General features: G+C 39.8%; 1 protein-coding gene across 1 annotated transcript; it reads right to left on the reverse strand.

Moving 5' to 3' along the window:
* Window positions 1-4,725: 4,725 nt before the first annotated feature.
* LOC127634183 (tubulin beta-5 chain-like) lies at window positions 4,726-9,561 on the reverse strand. Its single transcript, XM_052113620.1, is given in 5 exon segments — window positions 4,726-6,106; window positions 8,481-8,525; window positions 8,528-8,590; window positions 8,874-8,982; window positions 9,453-9,561. Coding segments are annotated over 5 exon segments (1,338 nt in total). The 5' UTR covers window positions 9,510-9,561; the 3' UTR covers window positions 4,726-5,042.
* Between the last annotated feature and the right edge of the window lie 12,929 nt (window positions 9,562-22,490).

A 22,490-nucleotide genomic window follows, 5' to 3' on the forward strand; every position in this document is an offset into this window, starting at 1 on the left:
GACTTGTGGCTTTCAATCAATTACCTAACTGGATTCCTCCAGGTTTGTTTTCATTTATTTTTTCATAAAATAATGCAATGTTACTTGCAGTGCAAATTATCTTCAAGACACTTTAAATTCTATAAATGTTTTTCGGTGTAAGTTTTTTCAACTTTTACATTTGGGTAATAAACTCCAAAGTGTCTTCTTTTTAAATATGTCTAAATTGTGCATGTAGAGCAAATTGTTCAGTAACTACAATTATTTTAGTTTGGGGATGTCATTTCTGGGGATGTGCCTCGGGCAGGGGAGGGAGAAAGGGAACTGACATAGTCTTGGAAAAAAGCTTGCAGGAACCCCATTTTTCATTATATCTTCCTCAAATTTGAAATATAAACTGATGAGACTTGTGGCTTTCAATCCTTTACCTAATTGGATTCCTCCAGGTCTATTTTTATATATTTGTACATGAAATAATAAAACATTTTTTGAAGTTCACATTATTTATGAGGCACTTCAACTTTTATAACTTTTTATTTGTTTGAGCATTATCAACTCTGATTTATTGTTAGTAGAGTGCCAAGTGTCTTCTTTCCAAAGAGACCTTAATTGTGCCTGTGGTACACTGTTCTCAGGAGCTATATTTATTTTAATTCAGGTATGTCATTTTCAGCTGTGAGCCCCTGAGTGGGGGTGCAGGTTAACAGGTTAAGTTCAAGGTGGTCCACAGACCGGGGGTGCAGATGGCTGCCGCTGACTTCCTCTCCAGAAATGGGGGGGGAGTGGTAGGCAGGCCGGATGACGCCCCGGCCTGAGTCGGGCGGTGGGGGTATGTGGCAGCGGGGGTGTGGTCAAGCGCCCGTCCGGGAGAGAAAAGCGGTAAGGGCGCCCACACCTGAGCTAAATTATGTCTAACACCCGTCTCTAATTGCAGTAGCGTGAGGAGAGCGGATAAAAAGCCAGCAGCCACAGAGCATGGGGAGAGAGCCTGACATGAAGCAAAGAATAGTTGTAAACTAAATTAACTGTAATAATAAAGCTTACCCCTTAAGCTGACATCTGTTTCCGTCCCTTCCTTGGTCCACTTCACAATTAATAAAAGCTGTAAAAAAATTACAAAAAAATTTTTAGAAATTGCATTTACTAATGTTAACAAATATAACCTTATTGTAAAGTGTCATAATTTGGAAATAAGTTCACAAGTTGACAATTAAAGATTAATAATTATAGTAAAATTAATTATATTATAATTATTCAATGATCAAAACTGTAAAAAGTGAAATGTTTTTAATGAGGATGCTGCCTATGCAGCTTCAATTGGGTTGACATCTGCTGAACAGTCCTGCTGGAAAAACTCTCTACAAATGATGCATGCAGACATATGCAACAATACTATCTTATACAGACAATCACTAGACACTCAATGCTGTTTTCCACAAGTATTTTATTGACAGCATTCAAGCAGTGAATGCAATTGGTGATTATGTGGATAATGTGGATATTATGTTAGTTCATAATATGTGCTGAGTAATAATTGTTCAGTGTTAGTTCAGGTTAACTAATGCAGCTTAATGTGAAGTTATCCTAAATACAAATAAAGCGTCATTTTATAATTTATTATTAATTATTATAATTTTGCTATTTGCTTTCTCAATTTTGGTATTTGGCAGTTTGCACGCTCCGTATGCCAATAAACGAAACAAAATAATAGAAATAAATAGATAAATGACATTACATTTTAATAGTAACACTTTACAAGAACTTGTATTTGTAGTAAATGCATTAGGTGTCATAAACAATCAATGAACAATATATTTTTAAAGCATTTATTAATAATAATAATAATAATAAAAACGGGCTGAAAAAGTATTGTTCATTGTTAGTTCAGGTAAACTAATGTAGTTTAATGTTAAAGAACACATAAAATTTAAGTATAATTTCATAATTGCTTGACAAGCAACATCTAAACACAATATATATATATATATATATATATATATATATATATATATATAAATAAATATTATTTTTTTTTAATTATGTGATAAGCCAGTAATTGATTTATTACATAATATAGCAAAGAGACTGCTTAAATGTCTTTTCATTCCATCAATTCATTTTCATTTTTTATTTGTAAATTCCTGTATTTATGTTGTTTAATCTCCATGTTTTCATAAATACAGTGCCAATGCAAAAGAAAATTAGAATTTAACATTTGATCATGTGGATACAACCATTAAACATCAGTCATAGTAGAGTGGGTTTAATAATGAAATCTGAAAAGCGGATGGTAGGTCACTCCATATTACAGAATTGGGTTCTGCTCTGATTGTATCCAGCTGATGTCCCTTTGTGAGTGTTAATACTTTGGCTCTAAATAGTTCTGTCGAGACTGGATTTCCTCTATTGTTAGTTACACGTGGTGTTAAGTGTAGAAAAGCTTGCTCAGCAGCTGTTGAGAATAATAGGTTGAGTGAGCAGGATTTGCGTCCAACGCAGGAACAAGAGCTAGTCTGTTATGAGATGCAAGTGGATATGAACAAAGCATGTGTTATTCAGAGTGGTTGACTTTAACCTCACATATCCTCTACAGAATTAATGTTCTCTAGAACTTGAGGTGAACACAAGTTAAATCTCTCTGACCAGGAGCATTTGAAAACTGGTTTTGTACATCATACTCAATAAAGTTATTGTTTTATTTAATAGATATTGTTTATGTGAAATTATGAAATATCAACATGATTTTGACATATTCTAAAGAAAATGTAAGTGCTGCTTGTGAGTAGTTGCCATGGTGTTGCTATGAAGTTCTACATAGCTTTTAGAACAGGGCTAGGGGGTTGCTACAGTGTCTGGGTTGTTGCTGTGTGGTTGCTTACTGGTCCGAGTCACATTGAGCTCAACCCAAAGTCTTTATATTCTGATATATCAGGTCCCTCTTTCAACGTAAGTTATGGTATTTTTTATCCATTTGATCAATCATCAAGGTGAAAATGATATGTCTGAAAACCAGTGTTGGGTAAGTTACTCAAAAAGTAATCAACTACAGATTAATAGTTTCTTACATAAAATTGTAATCAGATTACTTATTACTTTCAACAACACTTTTCACAGAAATGTTTTTGTTTTTTTGCCTGCCTACATTACAATGTCTACATTTGCTCCTTATCATTGTTGCATGCAAGTCATACACTCAGCACAACTCTTACAACAACTTATTAGGCGGTGTTCCCCATTCAACTGTCACAGAATCGCTCAGAGTCATCCATATGAACATAATCTTTTTTTTTTTTACTTATTCTAATTAAATAGAAATATTTTGACGGACTCATCCAGCCCATCACAAAAAAGTGTGCAATTGGGCAGGTGGAAGTATGGTATCTGGGCTTCCACTTGGGTCACGGGTAGGTTTTATCAAATTGATCAAACTGATAAAACCGCAGCGATTGCAGCCTGCTCAAGACCTAAGACCAAATAGGAGGTGAGACCATTACTGGGGCTTGCTGGCTCTTATTGTAGGTTTGTGCCTAACTATTCGACCATCACCAGCACACTGACTGATCTTACTAAAAGGGGCACCAGATCCTGTCCAGTGGATGGAACTGTGTCAGCAGGAATTCACATGTGTGAAAGCTGCACTTTGTGGCGGGCAGTTGTTACACTCTCTTGACTTCTCTCTTCTCATTAACTTGCAGATGGATGCATCGGACAGGGGGTTGGGAGCGGTACTGTCTCAGATGGAATGCCCCGCCGCGTTCTCGGGGAACAGAAGTGGTCTCCCCCGCCCTTGGCAGCGGTTCTCCCGCTCCAGGCGGTCGGCAGCGAGCCCCTCCCCGCTCGCGGTCGGTGGTCTCAGACCCCTCCGCGTTTCAGCGGCTGTAGGGGACTCCTCCGCCCCTGGCAGTGGACCTGACTGCTCCAGGCAGTCGGTTAGGAGCCCCTTCTCCCCTCGCGGTCGGCAACCGTTCCTCCACTTCCAGGCGGCCGGGCTCCTCGTCCCCCGGCAGACAGCCACGGCTGCTCCATTGGGGTGGACTGTAGTGTCGAGAACTCTGCTACGGCGTATTCCTCCTCCGACACAAACACACATGACTGACATCTCTCTCCTGCACCATTCTCCACAGTTGGCCTTTATCCCTCTCGGAGGCTTGATTAAACTGATAAGTGATTGGGTGTGTAGAATCATGACCCAGCCCCGCCACACTTATAAATAAAGACGTTACATTGAGTTTTGTGTGAAAGCTGAAATAAATCACCCTAAAGAATATGAGCTGGTTCCCGCTTCCTGATTTTCCCCTTTAAATGACCTGAGTGTGTAACAGGGTTACTTATAAAATGTATTCCACTACATATTACAGAACACTAGAAAACAATTATGAGCCAACGTGCATTTTCTTGATAAAAAAATATGATCCTGCCTGAAATTTCTGTTTCTTCTGCTCCAAACTTACTTCTCTGTCTGCTCGTATGAATGTAACACATCAGAAGAAAGTGTTTCACCTCTGTTCAAATTACATCATTTATATGTATAAATGTTTTCCATCTGAAAGGAATAAATATTAAATGAAAGAAATGACAAGTAATCTGTTCAGTAATCAAAATACTTGTTTTAATGTAACTGTATTCTATATACCAATTATTTAAATTGCAACTGTAGTGGAATACAGTTACTTATATTTTGTATTTTAAATATGTAATCCCATTAAATGTACTCCGTTACTCCACAACCCTGGTCACAGTGTGGCATGAGTTACAAACACAAATTTAACACTTTGGGGTTAGCTTAAGAGTTTGTTAAAATTACTAACCCCATATATGATTAATATTACATAATGTGCTTAATCAATATAAAATGATTCCTTTCCAAATGTAGTGCATCATAAAAAACCAAGACAAGCTTCCAGATTCACTGAGAGAATACAAATATAAGGTCCTCAAAATGTATTTATTGCAAACACTTTTCTTTTACTAAGATTTCAATGATCCACATACAAAACCAAAAATATCACAGCTTAAAAATCACTCACAGCACAAAAAAAACCAAAAACTGTGTATCAATTTGTTCATTCATTCACTTCTTCTTCATCATCTTCAAATGCCTCTTCACCATCATTGGCCGTGGCCTCCTGGTACTGCTGATACTCTGACACAAGGTCATTCATGTTGCTCTCAGCTTCAGTAAACTCCATCTCATCCATACCTTCTCCCGTGAACCAATGCAGGAAGGCCTTGCGTTTGAACATGGCAGAGAACTGCTCGGAAATGCGCTTGAAGAGCTCCTGGATGGCAGTGCTGTTGCCGATAAACGTGGAGGCCATCTTAAGTCCCCTAGGTGGAATGTCGCAAACTGCAACTTTAACGTTGTTGGGGATCCATTCTACAAAATAGCTGCTGTTCTTGTTCTGAATAGCTAGCATCTGCTCGTCAACCTCCTTCATGGACATTGGACCACGGAAAACGGTCGCCACTGTGAGGTAACGTCCATGGCGTGGGTCACATGCAGCCATCATGTTCTTGGCATCAAACATTTGCTGGGTGAGTTCGGGAACCGTGAGGGCCCGATACTGTTGACTTCCTCTTGCTGTTAGTGGAGCAAAACCAGGCATGAAGAAGTGGAGGCGAGGGAAAGGCACCATGTTGACAGCCAGCTTCCGCAGATCTGCATTAAGCTGGCCGGGGAATCTCAATGACGTGGTGACCCCACTCATAGTTGCTGATACTAGGTGATTGAGATCCCCATATGTAGGTGTGGAGAGCTTAAGTGTGCGGAAGCAGATATCATAAAGTGCCTCGTTGTCGATACAGTATGTTTCATCTGTGTTTTCTACCAATTGATGTACCGAGAGTGTGGCATTGTAGGGTTCCACTACAGTGTCGGACACTTTAGGTGAAGGCATGACGCTGAAGGTGTTCATGATGCGGTCAGGGTACTCCTCACGGATCTTACTAATCAGAAGCGTTCCCATTCCAGATCCAGTGCCACCACCGAGGGAATGCGTGAGCTGAAAGCCTTGCAGGCAGTCGCAATGCTCACACTCTTTCCTGACCACATCCAGGATTGAGTCCACAAGCTCTGCACCCTCCGTGTAGTGGCCCTTTGCCCAGTTGTTGCCTGCACCTGTCTGTCCTGCAAAAGCAGCACAAACAATGGGAGAAGATTGGTTTGCAATGAAAAGGAAATACAATCCCCAAGTCACTGGACACAGCTAACCATGCGCATCATCCATCATAGGCTGAGTGAAGGAGCCCCATGTTAATTTGAAAGAGATTCATTCCAGTTAGAGAATTTCACAGTGCATGCAACTGTGAATGTACTTTATTTCTTGATATAAAAAAAATGGAAGCAATGCAAAGATATTTATGAGTGAACAGTGAATCTCTGATGTCTGGGTCATATTTCACCCCAAACTAATATACACAGTTCTGTGCAAAAGTCTTAGGCACATGAAACATTTCACAAAAACATTGTCTTAAGATGGTTATTTATATCTTCAGTTTTAGTGTGTCGGTAGGAAATATATTTAGACTTCCAAACATTCCTTTTGCAAATAGTATAGAAAAGTGGTTCTCAAACTTTTTAAATCAAAGGCCCCCATTGAAAATATCTGAAAATATTCGAAGGCCCCCTTCATGTATGCTATTAGATATTTATATTGTAAGATATCTATATTATAAGATATTTCCTTAAAACTAGTGATTCTAGAAATATCTAGAACTGTATATTCTTCATTAAATGCAAGCTGTTGAAGGGAGTTATTGCATTATTAGTATTTTCAGTAAGTTGAATTATAATAATTATATAAAATTATAATACTCTATCATATTTTTACATTTTTAGGAGATCTTGAGAAGTGTGCTGAGGCGCCCTAGTGGATCCTGACCTCCTCGCTTAGAACCACTGGTATAGAATAAAATAGAAGAACAGGAGTCCCTGGACCCTTATGCGTAATTTTAGGTAGGGACAATAGGGACATATCCCTAATAACTTTCAGAAAATCGGAAATGTCCCGATCAAAATATTTGCGCAGTTTTACCACACAGAAAATACTTTAACGTTATACTATGTTTTTATTTTTCATTAAATGTCCTTTGTATAATTATTAATGTGTAAATTATTGTAAAGTACCTCTTCTAAAGTGGCACATAAACGGTATTCTCACTTAGCACCTGTTACTTTTCTCAGCGCTGTTCAGTATGCACCAATCACAATCGCTTGTAAGATTTTTTAATTATTATTTTCTTAAAATAACATGGGTTTCCAATGGTGTTTTATGTACAATCCTTGAAATGTATCCCTTAAAAATTTAACAATTGTGTCAGAGGTGCAGTATTTTAAGATGCTGATAAAACTCCCAATAAATGTTTTATTTTGCACATTGGAGAAGAGTATCAGGACCAGAAAATAAAGTTGTGTCAATAAAATAATTATTGATAACAGAGGAATACAGTAAGAAATTATACTTTTTAATGACAATGTTATTTTGCCTGTATTACCAGATTGACTTTCTTGCATTTAACACATTTTGAATATTATCCTTGCTATTTGTCCCTACCAACTTTTAAACTAAATATACACCCTTGCATGCAACAGATGGCATTGCCCCCACAGAGCCCCTCACTGAACATTGTGTCAGTCTGAGATTACATAAAGAGACAGAAGCAATTGAGACAGCTGAAATAGATAGAAGAACTGTGGTGAATTCTCCAAGAAGCTTGGAACATCCTATCTGAAAACAACCAAGAAAAACTGTGTCCATGTGTACATAGGAGAATTGTTGCTGCTTTGAAGACAAAGGTGGTCACACCAAATATGTGTATATATATATATAGTATTATTACTATTTATTTATTTCCAATATTGTTTTCTCTTTTTTCTCCTTTGATTTTGGGGTTAAATATGTAGACAATTCTTGCAGTTTTCATGAGATTCATCTTTTAGAATCTAGTACACTTTTCACTATTTTCATGAATTGCCATTATAGAAGTTAAGGCTATAGGTTATGGCCTGTTTTCCAGTACCATACAGCATCATCATGGAGATGTATCACAGACATGACCAGACAACTTATTACCTTTGAGGCCAAACAGTCATGTTTAACATTACCCATATTGCAATTACCCATATCCTGTTTGTGTGAAATCATTATTTAACAGCATTTGACTTGAAATAATGAATTTACTAAATTTGAAAAAAAAAAAAAATGTTGAAACAAGGAAAAAATATATTCTAGAAATGTGTTTAAATAGTCATATTTGATTCACTTAATTTTAGTAACAGTATGAGCTATGTTAGCCATTTTTATTGAATGGAGGAATCATGTATAATCAAGAACTGAATGGAAATAAAATTACAATTATACATTATTTTACTGTGATATGCCATTAAAATCTTTGGCCTGTGATTCTATTTTTTTATTTATTTATTATTTAACTGTTAGGAAAATGAAAGAAAAAAGTCACAGTGCCTTTTAGATAGTTTGACATGTTTAGGGAGTTATTACCAAAGATAAAGTTGTCTGGTCGAAAAAGCTGCCCGAATGCCCCGATCGAACACTGTCCATAGTGCCGGGCTCCAAATCAACCAGCACTGCTCTGGGAACATACTTGTGGGCTGAAGACAAAAAATGAAAACGTTAATTAATTTAACATTATTATATTAATAATTAAATTATATATTTAAATTGTAATTGAATAACCATTATATTTAATACACCATTTATGAATACTTTTTTATTATTATTATTAAATAATGTATTTCAATATTTCCAGTGAATGCAGTGAAGTCAGTGCAGCCCAATAAATTCCATTGAGCTGACTTCACTGCTTAAAGTTTTAGGGTCATTCTGAGTTTGTGAGGAGGAGCTCAACCAGCACACTGACACAAACATACTTACAGGATGCCTCGTTGTAGTATACATTAATTCTGTCAAGCTGCAGGGTTGAGTCACCTACATAGCTGCCGGCTGGGTCAATGCCATGCTCGTCGCTGATCACTTCCCAGAACTACATGTGTCACCACAAAGCACACATAGGCAAGGAATTAACACAGTCGTTATGTGTTACTTTAGAAGTCGTTACGGAATGTTTTCCCAAATACTGTCAGATAAAACTCGAGTGTTTCAGATTCTGAAGGCACGTCTCACCACACCCTATATAGACGCAAATGATGCACCCTTTCAATATAACGTGTTATTGTTGCAGAAATCTTTGACACGCTACTCAACCATTTATCACATAGGCCTATATTAAAAACACACCCTACTTGTCTTGTCTACAATAAAACTACTAAAAGCTGCAGCTTTTAAAAGAGTTGATTAACTCCAGTTCCGTATAAGCGGTTATCAGCATCAATCAGAAACTTGTTTATGATAAAACAAAAAATATAATATAATATAATACAATATAATATAGTAATATAACATATTAAGCGCAAAAAATTATTAAATTAAAAAATAATAATAATGTTTACTTACCTTAGTTCCAATCTGATTGCCGCATTGACCGGCCTGAATGTGAACTATCTCCCTCATTATTGTGCGTGTATGAAGATACTTTGAATGTGTTCTGATTTCTGCTGCTGTATGATTGAGAGCTGAGAGAGAAATTATGTTGACAGGCGCGAGATCTTTCAACGTTTATTCTGTCTGAATTTCGATTGGTCTGAATTTGAATGACGTTTCAGCTGTGCAATCGCACGAGTGTGCTGTCATTTCTTTACACCCATATGGAGCCAGAAATATGACAAAACAATTTGAATTTGAATTGTGTAAATTTGAATTATAGACTTTTGAATTTGAATTATAAGTGTGATTTTGCCAAATTTAATATTACGTTGTATTTTAAATATGTTTGAATTTGACATTTTTAAACTCCAATCCTGGACATTTCATATTTAACCAAAATTGAATAGTCTTTTTTTTTTTAATGGCACAATTTAATAAATATGTATTTTCAAACAGCAAATTTGTGGTTCTGAATTCTTACACTGTAAATATCCCATAGGGTGATATCAGGTAAAATGGGCCATCAGGTAAAATGGGCAACTTAAGGTTTGGGGGTCCCAGCCCCTATGGAATTTAGAGCCAATGACTGCAAAGGATTTCAAACTGTTGTCATAACTGTGCTTGACAAATAACAGGTGATTTGATTGGTTTATGGTTGCTATGGTGGGCGGGGAATAGTTCAAATCAAGACTACACCAGAAAGCTGTATGGTAAGTAGCCTGGCATACCAACTCTGACTAAACTATTATAAGGATGATAAATCTATAAAAAACAAACATGCACAAAAATAAATTATGCATAATATCTGTCTTGATGGCATCAATCAGAAATAATGTTGTTAGTTTGGTAAATAAACATATTTTTTGAAAAAGTGATGATTTTTTGGCGGCCCAATTTACCTTAACACACTGTGGTAAAATGGGCCACATGGTTTCAGCTAAAATGGGCCATCTGTGTCACTCACAAACACACATACGCATGTATTTGAGTGTGTTTGTGTGTGTGTGCGTGTGTGTGTGTGCGTGTGTGTTTGTGTGTGTGAGTGTTAGTTTGTGTGTGTGTGAGTGTGTGTGTGTGTGTGTGAGTGTTTGTGAGTGTGTGTGTGTGTGTGTGTGACTGTTTGTGAGTGTGTGTGTGACTGTTTGTGTGTGTGTGTGTGTGTGAGTGTTTGGACCCCCCCCAACAGTAATAATGGAAGTAGAAATTTTATTTATAGTGAGTATGGCAAACGAGAAGGAAGCGAGAGGAGAGAAGAGAGGAAGGAAAGAGAGAGGAAGTGAGAGGAGGAGGAAGGATGAGAGAGGAGACAAACAGAGACAGGAAGTGAGAAAACAGGTGAGGAGAAAGGAATGCAGAGAAAGTGAGAGGAGACAGAAAGAGAGAAAAGAGAGGTGGAGCAAGGACCAGAGAGGAAAGGAAACAAAGATAAAACAGGGAGGGAAAGGAAGGCCAAACAACTACAATCTGTGGAAAGTTGAGAGGATGAAGGGGGCCTTAGATGAATATAGAGAGGGAGTGAAGAAAGGAATCACAGTTAGTATGCACCTCTTATCACGAGCATGGGGTGTGCCGCGATCCACACTGCAAAGACGCATCAGTGGAAAGGTGACTACCAGTGAACATGCGTCAGGGCGGAAGCCCTACCTTCCAGAGGCGGCGGAAAGGGAGCTTGCTGCCACCCTCAAGACCTTGGCGCAGAGGGGTTTCCCTACACAAAACGTGATGTCCAGCAAGTGGCCTTTGATTTTGCAGCCAAGAACAACATATCTGGTTTCTCCAAGACAGCAGGGAGGGCCGGATATTACTGGTTTCACAACTTTCTAAAGCGCAACCCAGAGCTTGGGATGCGCAAACCAGAGGTCCTGTCTGCAGCACGGGCTGCTGGACTCAACAAAGAGGTGGTTACCCAGTGGTTTAACAAGTATGAGAGCCTTTTGGTCGAGCTGGGTATTAAGGGCGTACCATCACATATATGGAACTGTGACGAGTCTGGGCTTCAGGACCAGTTCAGTTCGACAAAGGTCGTTGGACAGGTTGGTCAGCCATGTGTGGAGGTGTGTGCCGGAGAAAAGGGGAGACAACGACTTGTCTGGCAGCGTTCAATGCCGAAGGCACATATAGTCAAACAATGATTATTTTTAAGGGGAAGCGTGTTCGTTCTGAGTGGCTACAGGGATGCCCGGAGAACACCAGCGTAAGGTGTTCAGACAATGGCTGGATTACCTCTGACCTCTTTCTGGAATGGGGTCAAATGTTCATTCAGTCCCTCCCCAGGGATGACCCCAGGCCCCACCTTCTCCTCCTAGATGGCCACAGTAGCCACGTCTATAACCTGGAGTTTATTAAGCTACTGAAGAGCAAGAATGTGCACATCATGTGCTACCCTGCCCACACAACCCATGCGCTGCAACCGGCGGACAAAGCCCTCTTCAAGAGTCTAAAACACCACTGGGACCAGGAAGGGAGGAAGTGGACGAGGATGATGGCTGGGCAGAAGCTGTCAAGGATGGAGTTCTTTGCAGTGTTCAGCAGGGCTTGGGCAAAGGCTGCCACTATTGAAAATGCCCAGGCAGGGTTCCGGGGACAGGGATGTTCCCTCTCAACAAAGATATTCTCCCTGAAACTGCTTTTGCCCCCAGCAAGACCACCGAAAGAGTGCTACCATCCACTCTACCATCAGTCAGCCCACAAGGCCGCAGTCTCTCCCAACCCCGCCCACAAGGCCGCAGTGTCTCTTACCCCGGCCCACAAGACCACAGTTTCTCCCATCCCCACCCACTGGACCATGGTCACCCCTGCTGACCTTGAACAACTCTGCCCGCCAGCCATCAGCCCTGCTCTCTGGACATCAGCCCTCCCACCCACCAGCCAGACCTCAGTCGCCTGCTTCCCTGACACCCCTCCTACCTGTGGAACCACTGTACTTTTTCCCAGAAGATGAGAAGGTGGTGTTTCAAGAGGTTGTGTTGGAGGATGTACCGGAAGAAGATAATGACCTCTTCAATCAGTTCTCACCACAGGAAGAAACCCACTCCCAGGATGAGGGACCTTCCACCTCCACAGTAGGTGATATTAGATCTGTCACATTCACTGATTTGATCTCAGTGCCGCAAAGGAGAGGGCCATCAGAAAGAGAGTTAAGCCACCATCATATAACCTCACAAGTGAGCAACATATTGAATACATTAAAACAAAAAAGTCATCCAACAAGCTACCACCCAAGCAAGCCAGAAAGTACCCAGGCAGCAAGCAACCAAAAAGAAGACAAAGCAGGGCATGGGAAGCAAATCACCTTGCAAAGTCTGCAACACCCACTATGGTGACCCAAATGACCCTAAGGCTACTGAGGAATGGGTAAAATGTGATCCATGTTCTGCCTGGTTTCATGAGAGCTGTGGTGAAGAGAATGGAATTTGTGATGACGATGGCTTCATTTGCAAAGACTGTGTTTGAAAAAAAATTCTTCACACACACACATCAGTTATGAATTTTGAATATGAACTTTTGTAATTTGCACATTCCGTTCTAAATATGTTGTACACTCTCTCTCACACACACACACACACACACACACACACACACACACACACACACACACACACACACACACCACTGACATCAGTTCACTTATCTATACTGTTCCAAATTTTACTTTTTAATTGCACATTTGAATATGTGGGTTTGCACCCAAAATGTTTTTTTAATGGCACATAAAAATGTTTGTTTAATGCAGTTTAAATGTTATGTTATAAGCTATTGTTTATTAAAATTGATAATAAATTACCATTTCCCTTTGCAGTTTGACTGGCCCATTTTACCTGAACAGCTGGCCCATTTTACCTGAAACTGCTTATGCAAAAACAGTTGGCACAGCTGATGTTTCAAGAATTATAGGGCCTAAACAATAATATTTTGTTATATAATTTCAACACAAAATGATCAAAAACAGTCATTGTTAATCATAAAAACACATGGAAAATGCATATATGGTATTGAATTATTGTCCCAAACGATTTACCAAAAAGTGGCCCAATTTAGCTGATATCACCTTAAAAAATACAGCTTCAAGTTTTCAACATGAAGAAGAAATTCAGAACACCAAATTCAATATTTTAAAATTCAAATCTACAGAAAGTGGATCAGAGATCAAGCTTCCGTGTTCCACAGGGAAGAGTAGAGGGTCTCGGAAAGTCGAACAGAGCATTTTGGCCAATTACATGTCGAGGTGCAATGATTCTCTGGCGCAAGCGTGATTCAAAAGGTCGCCATTCTGACCATGAAGTGGGTCTTAAAATGTTATGATTTATATTTTTATGGTTAGCACATTCTCAGCACATGAGACATTTGTCTAAGCAGACTCTGGTATTTGTTTTAGTATAAAGTATATTTAGTATGAAAGTGATTAGTATGCGTAAGGGTAAGCATCACATATTACTCAATAATGAATGTAATTCTGCTTCATTCTGTGATCGGAATCACATCAGATCCAAGTCGGATGTTATTTCAAACACTTGTTGGTGATTGTAAGTGCGTTTTGAGCTCAAGACATGAGCATCACGAATGATCATTCAGATGTGTGTTATTTAGCAGGCGTGATTACATTATGCGATTAATTTCATGCAAATGTTTATTAAGGCTTATTGTTAGGCATTTAATGGCTAATTTACACACCGAACTCCAACAAACGTTACAAACACAGTATGACTGTCATTCTCACACGGAGAGTGCATATCCCTATTGATGTTTAGTCATTATGCCATTTATTTGTAGTGTGACCGTCAGAATAATTTTAAACATAACATTTCACGTGTTCTTGTAATAAATCTTCAAAGCTACAAAATACGTTTAAACAAGCAGCATAAAAAGGTTTGATGTTGGGTAATGTTGATTATTGTTAATAATAACAAAGTAAAAATATATAAGCCTTTTTACTGTTTCATAATTTTATTGTGTGTGTGTGTGTGTGTGTGTGTGTGTGTGTGTGTGTGTGTGTGTGTGTGTGTGTGTGTGTGAATATATGTAATACATTATGCACTACACTGTTTGAGCCATCAAGTGTCAGCTTTCCAAAAATAATTTTAACTCCATGATTGGAGTTTAAAAATTCAAATTCAAACCTATTTAAAATACAACGTAATATTAAATTTGGCAAAAATCACACTTATAATTCAAATTCAAAATCTATCATTCAAATTTACTCAATTCAAATTCAAATTGTTTTGTCATATTTCTGGCTCCATACACCCACACCTTAAGTTACATCCAGACATTAAATTTCACAAAGTTATCAAACATGATATTATTTTGCAAAATAATATCATGTTTGATAACTTTGTGAAATTTGATGTCTGGATGTATTCTATACAGCAGTCCCTATAAGTATTTGGAAAAAGCCAAAAAATAAAAAACAACAACAAAAAATGCATGAAAGTCACTGTGTATTGAATGACAAAATATATTACATTGGCAATTTCCACTGAGGATTTGTTTTTATTGTACACACATTTTTCTTTTGGGGCATGTTGTAAAGCAATTGTAAAATACATAACAGTTCATTAAACAGTAAAAATGTAAAAGGTGACAAACAAAATCATCACATCATTGTTTTGGCCAACAAATATTAAGTAAGAATTTGTATAAACACATTTGCCCCTACCTGGCCTTCATTAAAAATACTCTTCTCCTGAAAACAGTTCAACCATTTAGTTAAAATGTTTCATTATATAGTTGACCCCTGCCAGAATGCATGTGGTTTCATTGTGTTCACTTGTTTACCCAACAGCTATTAAAAAAAATATACAAACATACTGTGACTCGACTGGACTTGAACTGACAGAATTTAGACATGTGAATAAAGATTTCTGCCTCTATTGAGTTTTAAATCAACAAAACCGACCTCCCTACCATTAACCTTAAACCTAAACCTAACCGACAGTGTCATAAAAAGCAAATGTGACATGAAAAATATCATTTCTGAAGCAACCACATCATTTTTGGTGCCTCTATGACACAATCGATTAACGTGTCGGATCGTGTGCTCTTCAGGACTCCCGGGCCTTTTGCATCGCATGTGCGACACTCTATCAGTTGAGCTACTGTACAATTTGATTGCCCTTACACAAGCTTGTAATGTGTTTGATTTTGTAATGCAAACATAAAAATGTATCGCCTAACAAGTCATGCACTATAGTGAAAGTGTTTAAATGTCATAAGATAGCATTGTGTGAAAAACAAAGCAAAAGAGTTAATGTTTATGAGCTGACAATCTGCCATTTTACTGGTGATTTGCGTAACAGTGAATAAAAGTCATTGTTTTTGTAGCACCTCTAGTGTTGATTTCACCAGGAAACTCAAGTAGGTATATCTGCAGACCAGAGATATCCACATATCCTGTATATCTGTGCTTTAATTGATGTTCATTGCTATTACTTCAAAACAAGATTTTGTACAGGTCGAAGCTCAGCTTGGCGATCCCATTTCTCCTTGGCTGTCTGAAACTTGGCAGAACATGTGAAGATGGATTGATGACAAAACAAATATCTGTGAGACAAATCACTAATTTACATGCTAAAACAATTATGTCATCAAAGCTCTGGGAAAATACAAGCCTGCACTCTAGTGGACCAAAAGCACATGGATTGTGATTTCAAAAGTGTCTATGAAAACTATAACTAAAAGGCTTACCATTCATATTAAATGCTATTTGATCGAATTAAAAAGTAGAAAAAATCATGTTTTAAGTTTGAAACTGGCAAATTAACAGTCACAAATTATGCAACATTGAAGCGATTCTGGTAATCCTGCTAAATCCTGATTAGACCTAGTTTAAAAATCTGTTTCCATTGTTTGCTTTATAAACCCAGCTCATGATACAAACAAACAAAAACAACCCCAAAAAAACCAACCTTTCAAACCTTAAGTATCAGGGTATAAAAACAAAAGCATTAACTGCCTTAAAATAGAAAAGAGAGAAAGATGTCCTGCATCTGATTCAGTAAATGTACAGTAAATTGTAAAAAATAAAATAAAAATAAATGTCAGCTGTGGTTGCTAGAAATTCAAAAAAAAAAAAAAAAAAAAAAATACAATTAGGCATTTTGGTCACTGTGTATTTTACAGTTTCTAACAAATTAGATAATTATAGCTAATATACTAACCTACTCAAAGCAATTAAATCTGCTTTGAACTTTAAAATATACTGAGAAGCATCATAATAATACAGGTGGATATTACATGAGAACTATGCAGTAAAACATAAAATATAACATAAAACATTCTCAATATACATAAACTTTAATAAAAAATAATAATATTATTATTATAATCATTATTATTAGTAGTAGTAGTAGTAGTATTACAGCTGAATATTCCTTAACTAGTAGTGATATATTTCTGACATGCTTTTTTCCATTTAAATTTAGCTTTTATTTTGGCGGAAGCTTTTATTTGGAGTGAATTCCTTTCCATTTTGTGTGCTTTTTGTGTGAAAAGTAGGTCACTACGTGACCCAAAGTGATTATTAAACCGCAAAAGGCTGCTATTTAATTAAATAAATATGTAGTCTGTATGTGATGAGTGCTACAAAGTGAATAAGCGCTCTGCTTACTGTCATCTGCTACAAACAGAGCATGCAGTGATCATAATGGTGTTTTGAATGGTGTATGAGGAGCTCTAAAAAGTATGAGCCAGCATCAGCACACCACCAGCCCCACACTTTTACTTCGAAGCTCACAGCACTTGCAAACTATATATTTTATATTATTATAACAGGTTAACAGGTTAGACATTTAGTGGATTAAGAGATTGGATAACTAAGTGACTATTTGCGCTCCAATATTCTGGTGGAAACACAGGATTTTACAACAAAATGCGCCCCCGTGTAATGTAATATAATGTAATGACGGTATGTGAATGTGTTGTCACGCTGGAGATCCAGGTTCAAAACCCACCCCTTGACATACTTTTCCCATGTCTCTGCTCATAATATTTCATATAATACTACTTATATTAATAAATCAAATAAATGAATTGCAGTGATTTGGTCACAGTGAAGGTCAGGGAGTTGAGAGAAGGATTTGATCCGGATAAAATTAACCATGATTTTACTCTATGTTCAATGTTCAATGTTCAATTTATTTATAAAGCACATATTAATACAACAGAAGTTGACCACAGTGCTGTACATAGTATAAAATAAACAATCATAAAATCATAATTAAATTAAAAACATTGTCACAGACACCTCAAAATCTAAGCGGCGTCAATAATAAACTATTACATCACTAGCACAATACTCATGAATGATCAAAACGCCAGAGTGAAAAAATACGTTTTTAAGTGTCGTTTAAACTCTGTAAGAGAGGAACATGATATATTGAGGTAAATTATTCCACAGCCTGGGAGCAGCCGCTGCAAAGGAGCGGTCTCCTCTCATTTTCCTGTACGTGCGCGGGACTACCAAGAGATTTAATGATTCGGAGCGCAATGCTCTCTTTGGTTTATTCACATGGATTAGATCAGCTATATATGTCGGAGCAATGCCATGTAGCGCTTTAAAAACAAATAAAAGTATCTTAAAATTAATCCTGTAGAAAACCGGCAACCAATGTAGTTCTCTTTAATACAGGAGTAATATGCTCATTTTTTCGAGTGCCTGTCAAGAGTCTAGCGGCCGCATTTTGGATTAATTGCAATCTGTTTAAGCCTTTGTGTTGGACACCATAGTACAATGCATTACCATAGTCCAATCTTGAGAAAATAAACGCATGAACTACCTTTTCCAGGTCCTTCCGTGTTACAAAGGGCTTAATTTTAGCGACTAATCTTAACTGGAAGAAACTCATTTTAACTACTTGATTTATCTGTTTATCAAATTTCAGTGCACTATCACAAATTATACCTAAGGTTTTTACTTGACGCATCAGATAAGGGGATAGTGTACCCAATTCAGTTTTAGATGTATCTGCAGACTCTGAAGGGCCAAATAAAATCAATTCTGTTTTTGATTCATTTAGACACAAAAAATTTGCAGACATCCAGCTTTTAATCTCCCCAAGACACTCTACCAGCCTTTCAACAGCAGCAGGGACAGTTGGTTTTAAGGGTAAATACAACTGGCTGTCATCTGCGTAACAGTGAAAAGAAACCTCATATTTACTCATGATCTGACCTAAAGGAAGCATATAGAGTGAGAAAAGAACTGGTGCTAAAATAGATCCTTGTGGAATACCGCATGATAAAGTCGCTGTGTTCGACGTACATTCTCCCATTTGCACTGCAAAACTTCTATTTTGGAGATAAGACTTAATCCAATTTAAGACATTACCTCGAATACCTACATAATTTTCTAAGCGTGAAATTAAAATATTATGGTCGATTGTGTCAAACGCTGCTGTAAGATCTAATAGCAGAAGTAAGGTTGAGTCACCAATATCTGTGGCCATAAAAACATCGTTAAAAACTTTTAATAATGCAGATTCTGTACTATGTTGTTTTTTTCTATGATGTTACTCTAGAAATATTGTAGTAACCATGTGCTTTGGTGGAAACTATATTCGTAGTTCTGATGTACTAACCACAATATTACTACAGTAACATGTTGTTATTAGTAGTTAATAGTAAGTATGTTTAATTTTGTGGTTACTATGATTTTACTAGCAAATACCATGGTGAAGCTATGGTTACTGTAGTAAAACAAGTGTCTGTGGGACTCCAAATAAACACAATGAAAATGCTGCAGTGATGACACTATACTGTATGTTAGTATTTAAACAGGGGTGTAAGAGTATCTGCCACAATAGCATCTTACGCTATTTGCACATGGTGCAAAGGAGATACTCACACAATCGACACATCATACAAATTTCAACCTATTTGTGACCTCAACCTGGCAACCTACAACCCAGTTGCGCTGTTGATATTTGCGCAGGTAGTAGATGCGGTAAGTTGAATCAAGCATCACTGGTAGATGGGAGAAGACTCAGGTGGTGCTCCGGCAAATAAATTCTAAAAATACATGTAAATGTATTTAATTTCATATCTCGAAGCCATATTGACAATGCCCATGCATTTCGCAATGTGTGTCATTTGTGTGTGGGAAAAATGACTTTACTCAGCACATTAAATCACAACGGCACAATTTGTATGTATTTAGCCAGCCACTGCCATCCAGCATCGACACAACGCCGAGTGAGTGACAGATAGGGAACGTTTGGTTACGTATGTAACCTCCGTTCCCCGAGGGAGGGAACGACACGTTGTGTCGGAGAAGCGACACTAGGGGTCTCTCTTGAGCGCCGATATTCACCTCTGATCTTATTGAAAAGGGCCAATGGGAGTTGGCAGTCAGTATTTGCATACCCCGCCCCCGGACATACGGGTATTTAAGCAGGGCAAATACGGGAGTTCATTCAGGATTTTTCTGAGGAGCCGGAAATGGTCCGGCCACAACAGTGGCTCGGTTCAGCGACATGGCGGAGGAAAGACACAACGTGTCGTTCCTCCCTCGGGAACGGAGGTTACATACGTAACCAAACGTTCCCCTTCTGTCGCTCTCTCCACGTTGTGTCGGAGAAGCGACACTAGGGGACCCATTCCAATCTTGCCATGCGCTGAACCTTGTACGTGGACCGCCGATACAGAGGCGGGCAGGGATTTCATCCAGTGCCACGCATCGTCTGTACCTGGCTGCACGTACCCTTCCCCAATGCCCCATAAGAACATCGGAGTCCTTCTAGTTACCCTGGGAGGGGAACAAGGCGATGTTTGCTAAGGTAGACACGGGGGTCCGCTCGTAAGGGGACAGAACCGTGGAATTACACACAGGGGGAGTCCGAGCAGTAGGCCTTACCTGCGGAGCACCTATACCAGTACAGGGTAGCCATCAGTAGTATGCCGTCGGGAGGCGCGGAAGCGTCCCGAGTCTATGGTGCTGAGAAAAGACTCAAAGCACTTACCTTGCTCCGGACATCCGGCAGGGGGCGGGTTGGTGACTGAGGAGGAGGTCCTGTAGTGGCGTCCTCTGGACTCGTCAGAACCGGCCGGCCGGGGAACAGTTGTGGGGCTGAAGGCTGGCCTGGGGCCACGTCCAGCATGCCGGGACTGTTGAGATCTGGGGCAGAGTGCCGTGAGAACGGCATTTGCGGGCCAGATGACCCAGAGGCAAAGGAAATAGCTCTTTTATTGAGAATTTGGGTACCGCTGCCCCGGTTAAGGGGAGCGGCAAAAGAAAAGTTAAAGGAAAATTCTCCTCCCGGCCCTCCACCGGGGGACGGAGTGGTCTTACCATCTCCGGAGCTAACGTCTTGGGCTCTGGGTCGTCCGTCTCAGGAGCACCTGGGAGCCTTCCGGGTCCTCGAGGGGGTCCGTGAGACGGGGGGCGTCTGCTTCCTGCGGAGCGCTCGACGCGTGGGCTGAGATCTGGGCCCAGGTTGAGGTGGAGCAGCTTGTCGTTTTCTCGCAGGGGGACGCCCTCGGCGGGCAGACGGGGCTGGGCCCGGGGCGGCAGGTTTGCGGCGGGGCAGGATATGTGATATCGCCTCCGTCTGTTTCTTCACCGCTGAGAACTGCTGGGTGAAGTCCTCGACGGTGTCGCCGAAGAGACCAAACTGGGAGACTGGGGCGTCGAGAAAGCGAAGCTTGTCGGTCTCACGCATCTTGACCAGGTTCAGCCATAGGTGTCGTTCCTGGACCACGAGGGTGGCCATCGCCTGCCCGAGTGACTGCGCTGTGACCTTCGTGGCTCTGAGGGCGAGGTCGGTCGCTGAGCGCAGTTCCTGCAGCACGTTGGGATCAGGGCTACCCACGTGCAGTTCTTTGAGCGCCTTGGCCTGGTGGACTTGCAGGAGGGCCATGGCGTGCAGGGCGGAAGCGGCAGTTCCGGCGGCGCTGTAGGCCTTCGCTGTCAGCGAGGATGTTGTCCTACAGGCCTTGGAAGGGAGTACAGGGCAACTGCGCCAGGTGGTAGGGTTTCCGGGGCATAGATGGAGCGCAACAGCCCTATCCACCGGGGGGATCGTCGTGTACCCATGGGCCGCTCCGCCGTCGAGGGTAGCGAGAGCAGATGAGCGTGTGGCTTTTTGATGTCGTGTGGTGAACGGTGCCCTCCACAGCGACGTCAGCTCATTGTGCACTTCCGGGAAAAACGGGACCGGGGGGGGGGCGCGGCTGTGAGCGGCGTCAGGACCCCAGGAACCAGTCATCCAACCGCGATGGCTGTGGGGAGGACGGGGGATTCCAGTTCAAACCCACGCTGGCGGCAGCCCGGGAAAGCATGTCGGACATCTGACCGTCAGCCTTACTCTTTTAAAGAAAATCACTCTATTAAAGAAAATTACTCTTTTAAAACTCGTCTGAGTTTTTATACTGCGCTGTCGAAGCGCCCAGGGGCAATATGCACTGCCGTGCAAGGAGAAGAATCGCCGCTGTAATGCGTCCTCAATCCAACAGCATGCAGTAGCGTCAGAGGAATACAGGAACGGGTGTGTTTCACTGCGAACAGCATGCACAACCATCAGCTCCAAAGAAAATTTCTGAATGAACTCTAGTATTTGCCTCGCCTTTATACCGGTATGTCCGGGGGCGGGGTATGCAAATACTGACTGCCAACTTCTCATTGGCCTTTTTTCAATGGATCAGAGGCATATTCGGCGCACAAGAGAGACCCCTAGTGTCACTTCTCCGACACAACGTGGAGAGAGCGACAGACGGGGAAAAAGGACATATCCTCTGGTGCAAAGAAAAGGAAAAATAAGAAAACAGAGGAAGAGAAAAAAACAACACGATAAAGGTGTTAAGTAGCTAGGCTACGTTACGAGCTAACATTAGCTAGGCTAGTTAGTTAACATAGCCTATGTAGCATATCTTCTTTTTTAGGAAAGTTTGATTAAACATCCATAAATAGCCTTGACAACTTAATATATTATAGTACAACATATTACTTCGCTAGTTTTAGATTCAAGTTTTTGTCTTCTGTGTAAAAATAACTTTCCTGGGTATATATTTTTTGTA

The sequence above is a fragment of the Xyrauchen texanus genome, chromosome 41 (genome assembly GCF_025860055.1).
Source record: "Xyrauchen texanus isolate HMW12.3.18 chromosome 41, RBS_HiC_50CHRs, whole genome shotgun sequence".
In the NCBI taxonomy this organism is placed as follows: domain Eukaryota; kingdom Metazoa; phylum Chordata; class Actinopteri; order Cypriniformes; family Catostomidae; genus Xyrauchen; species Xyrauchen texanus.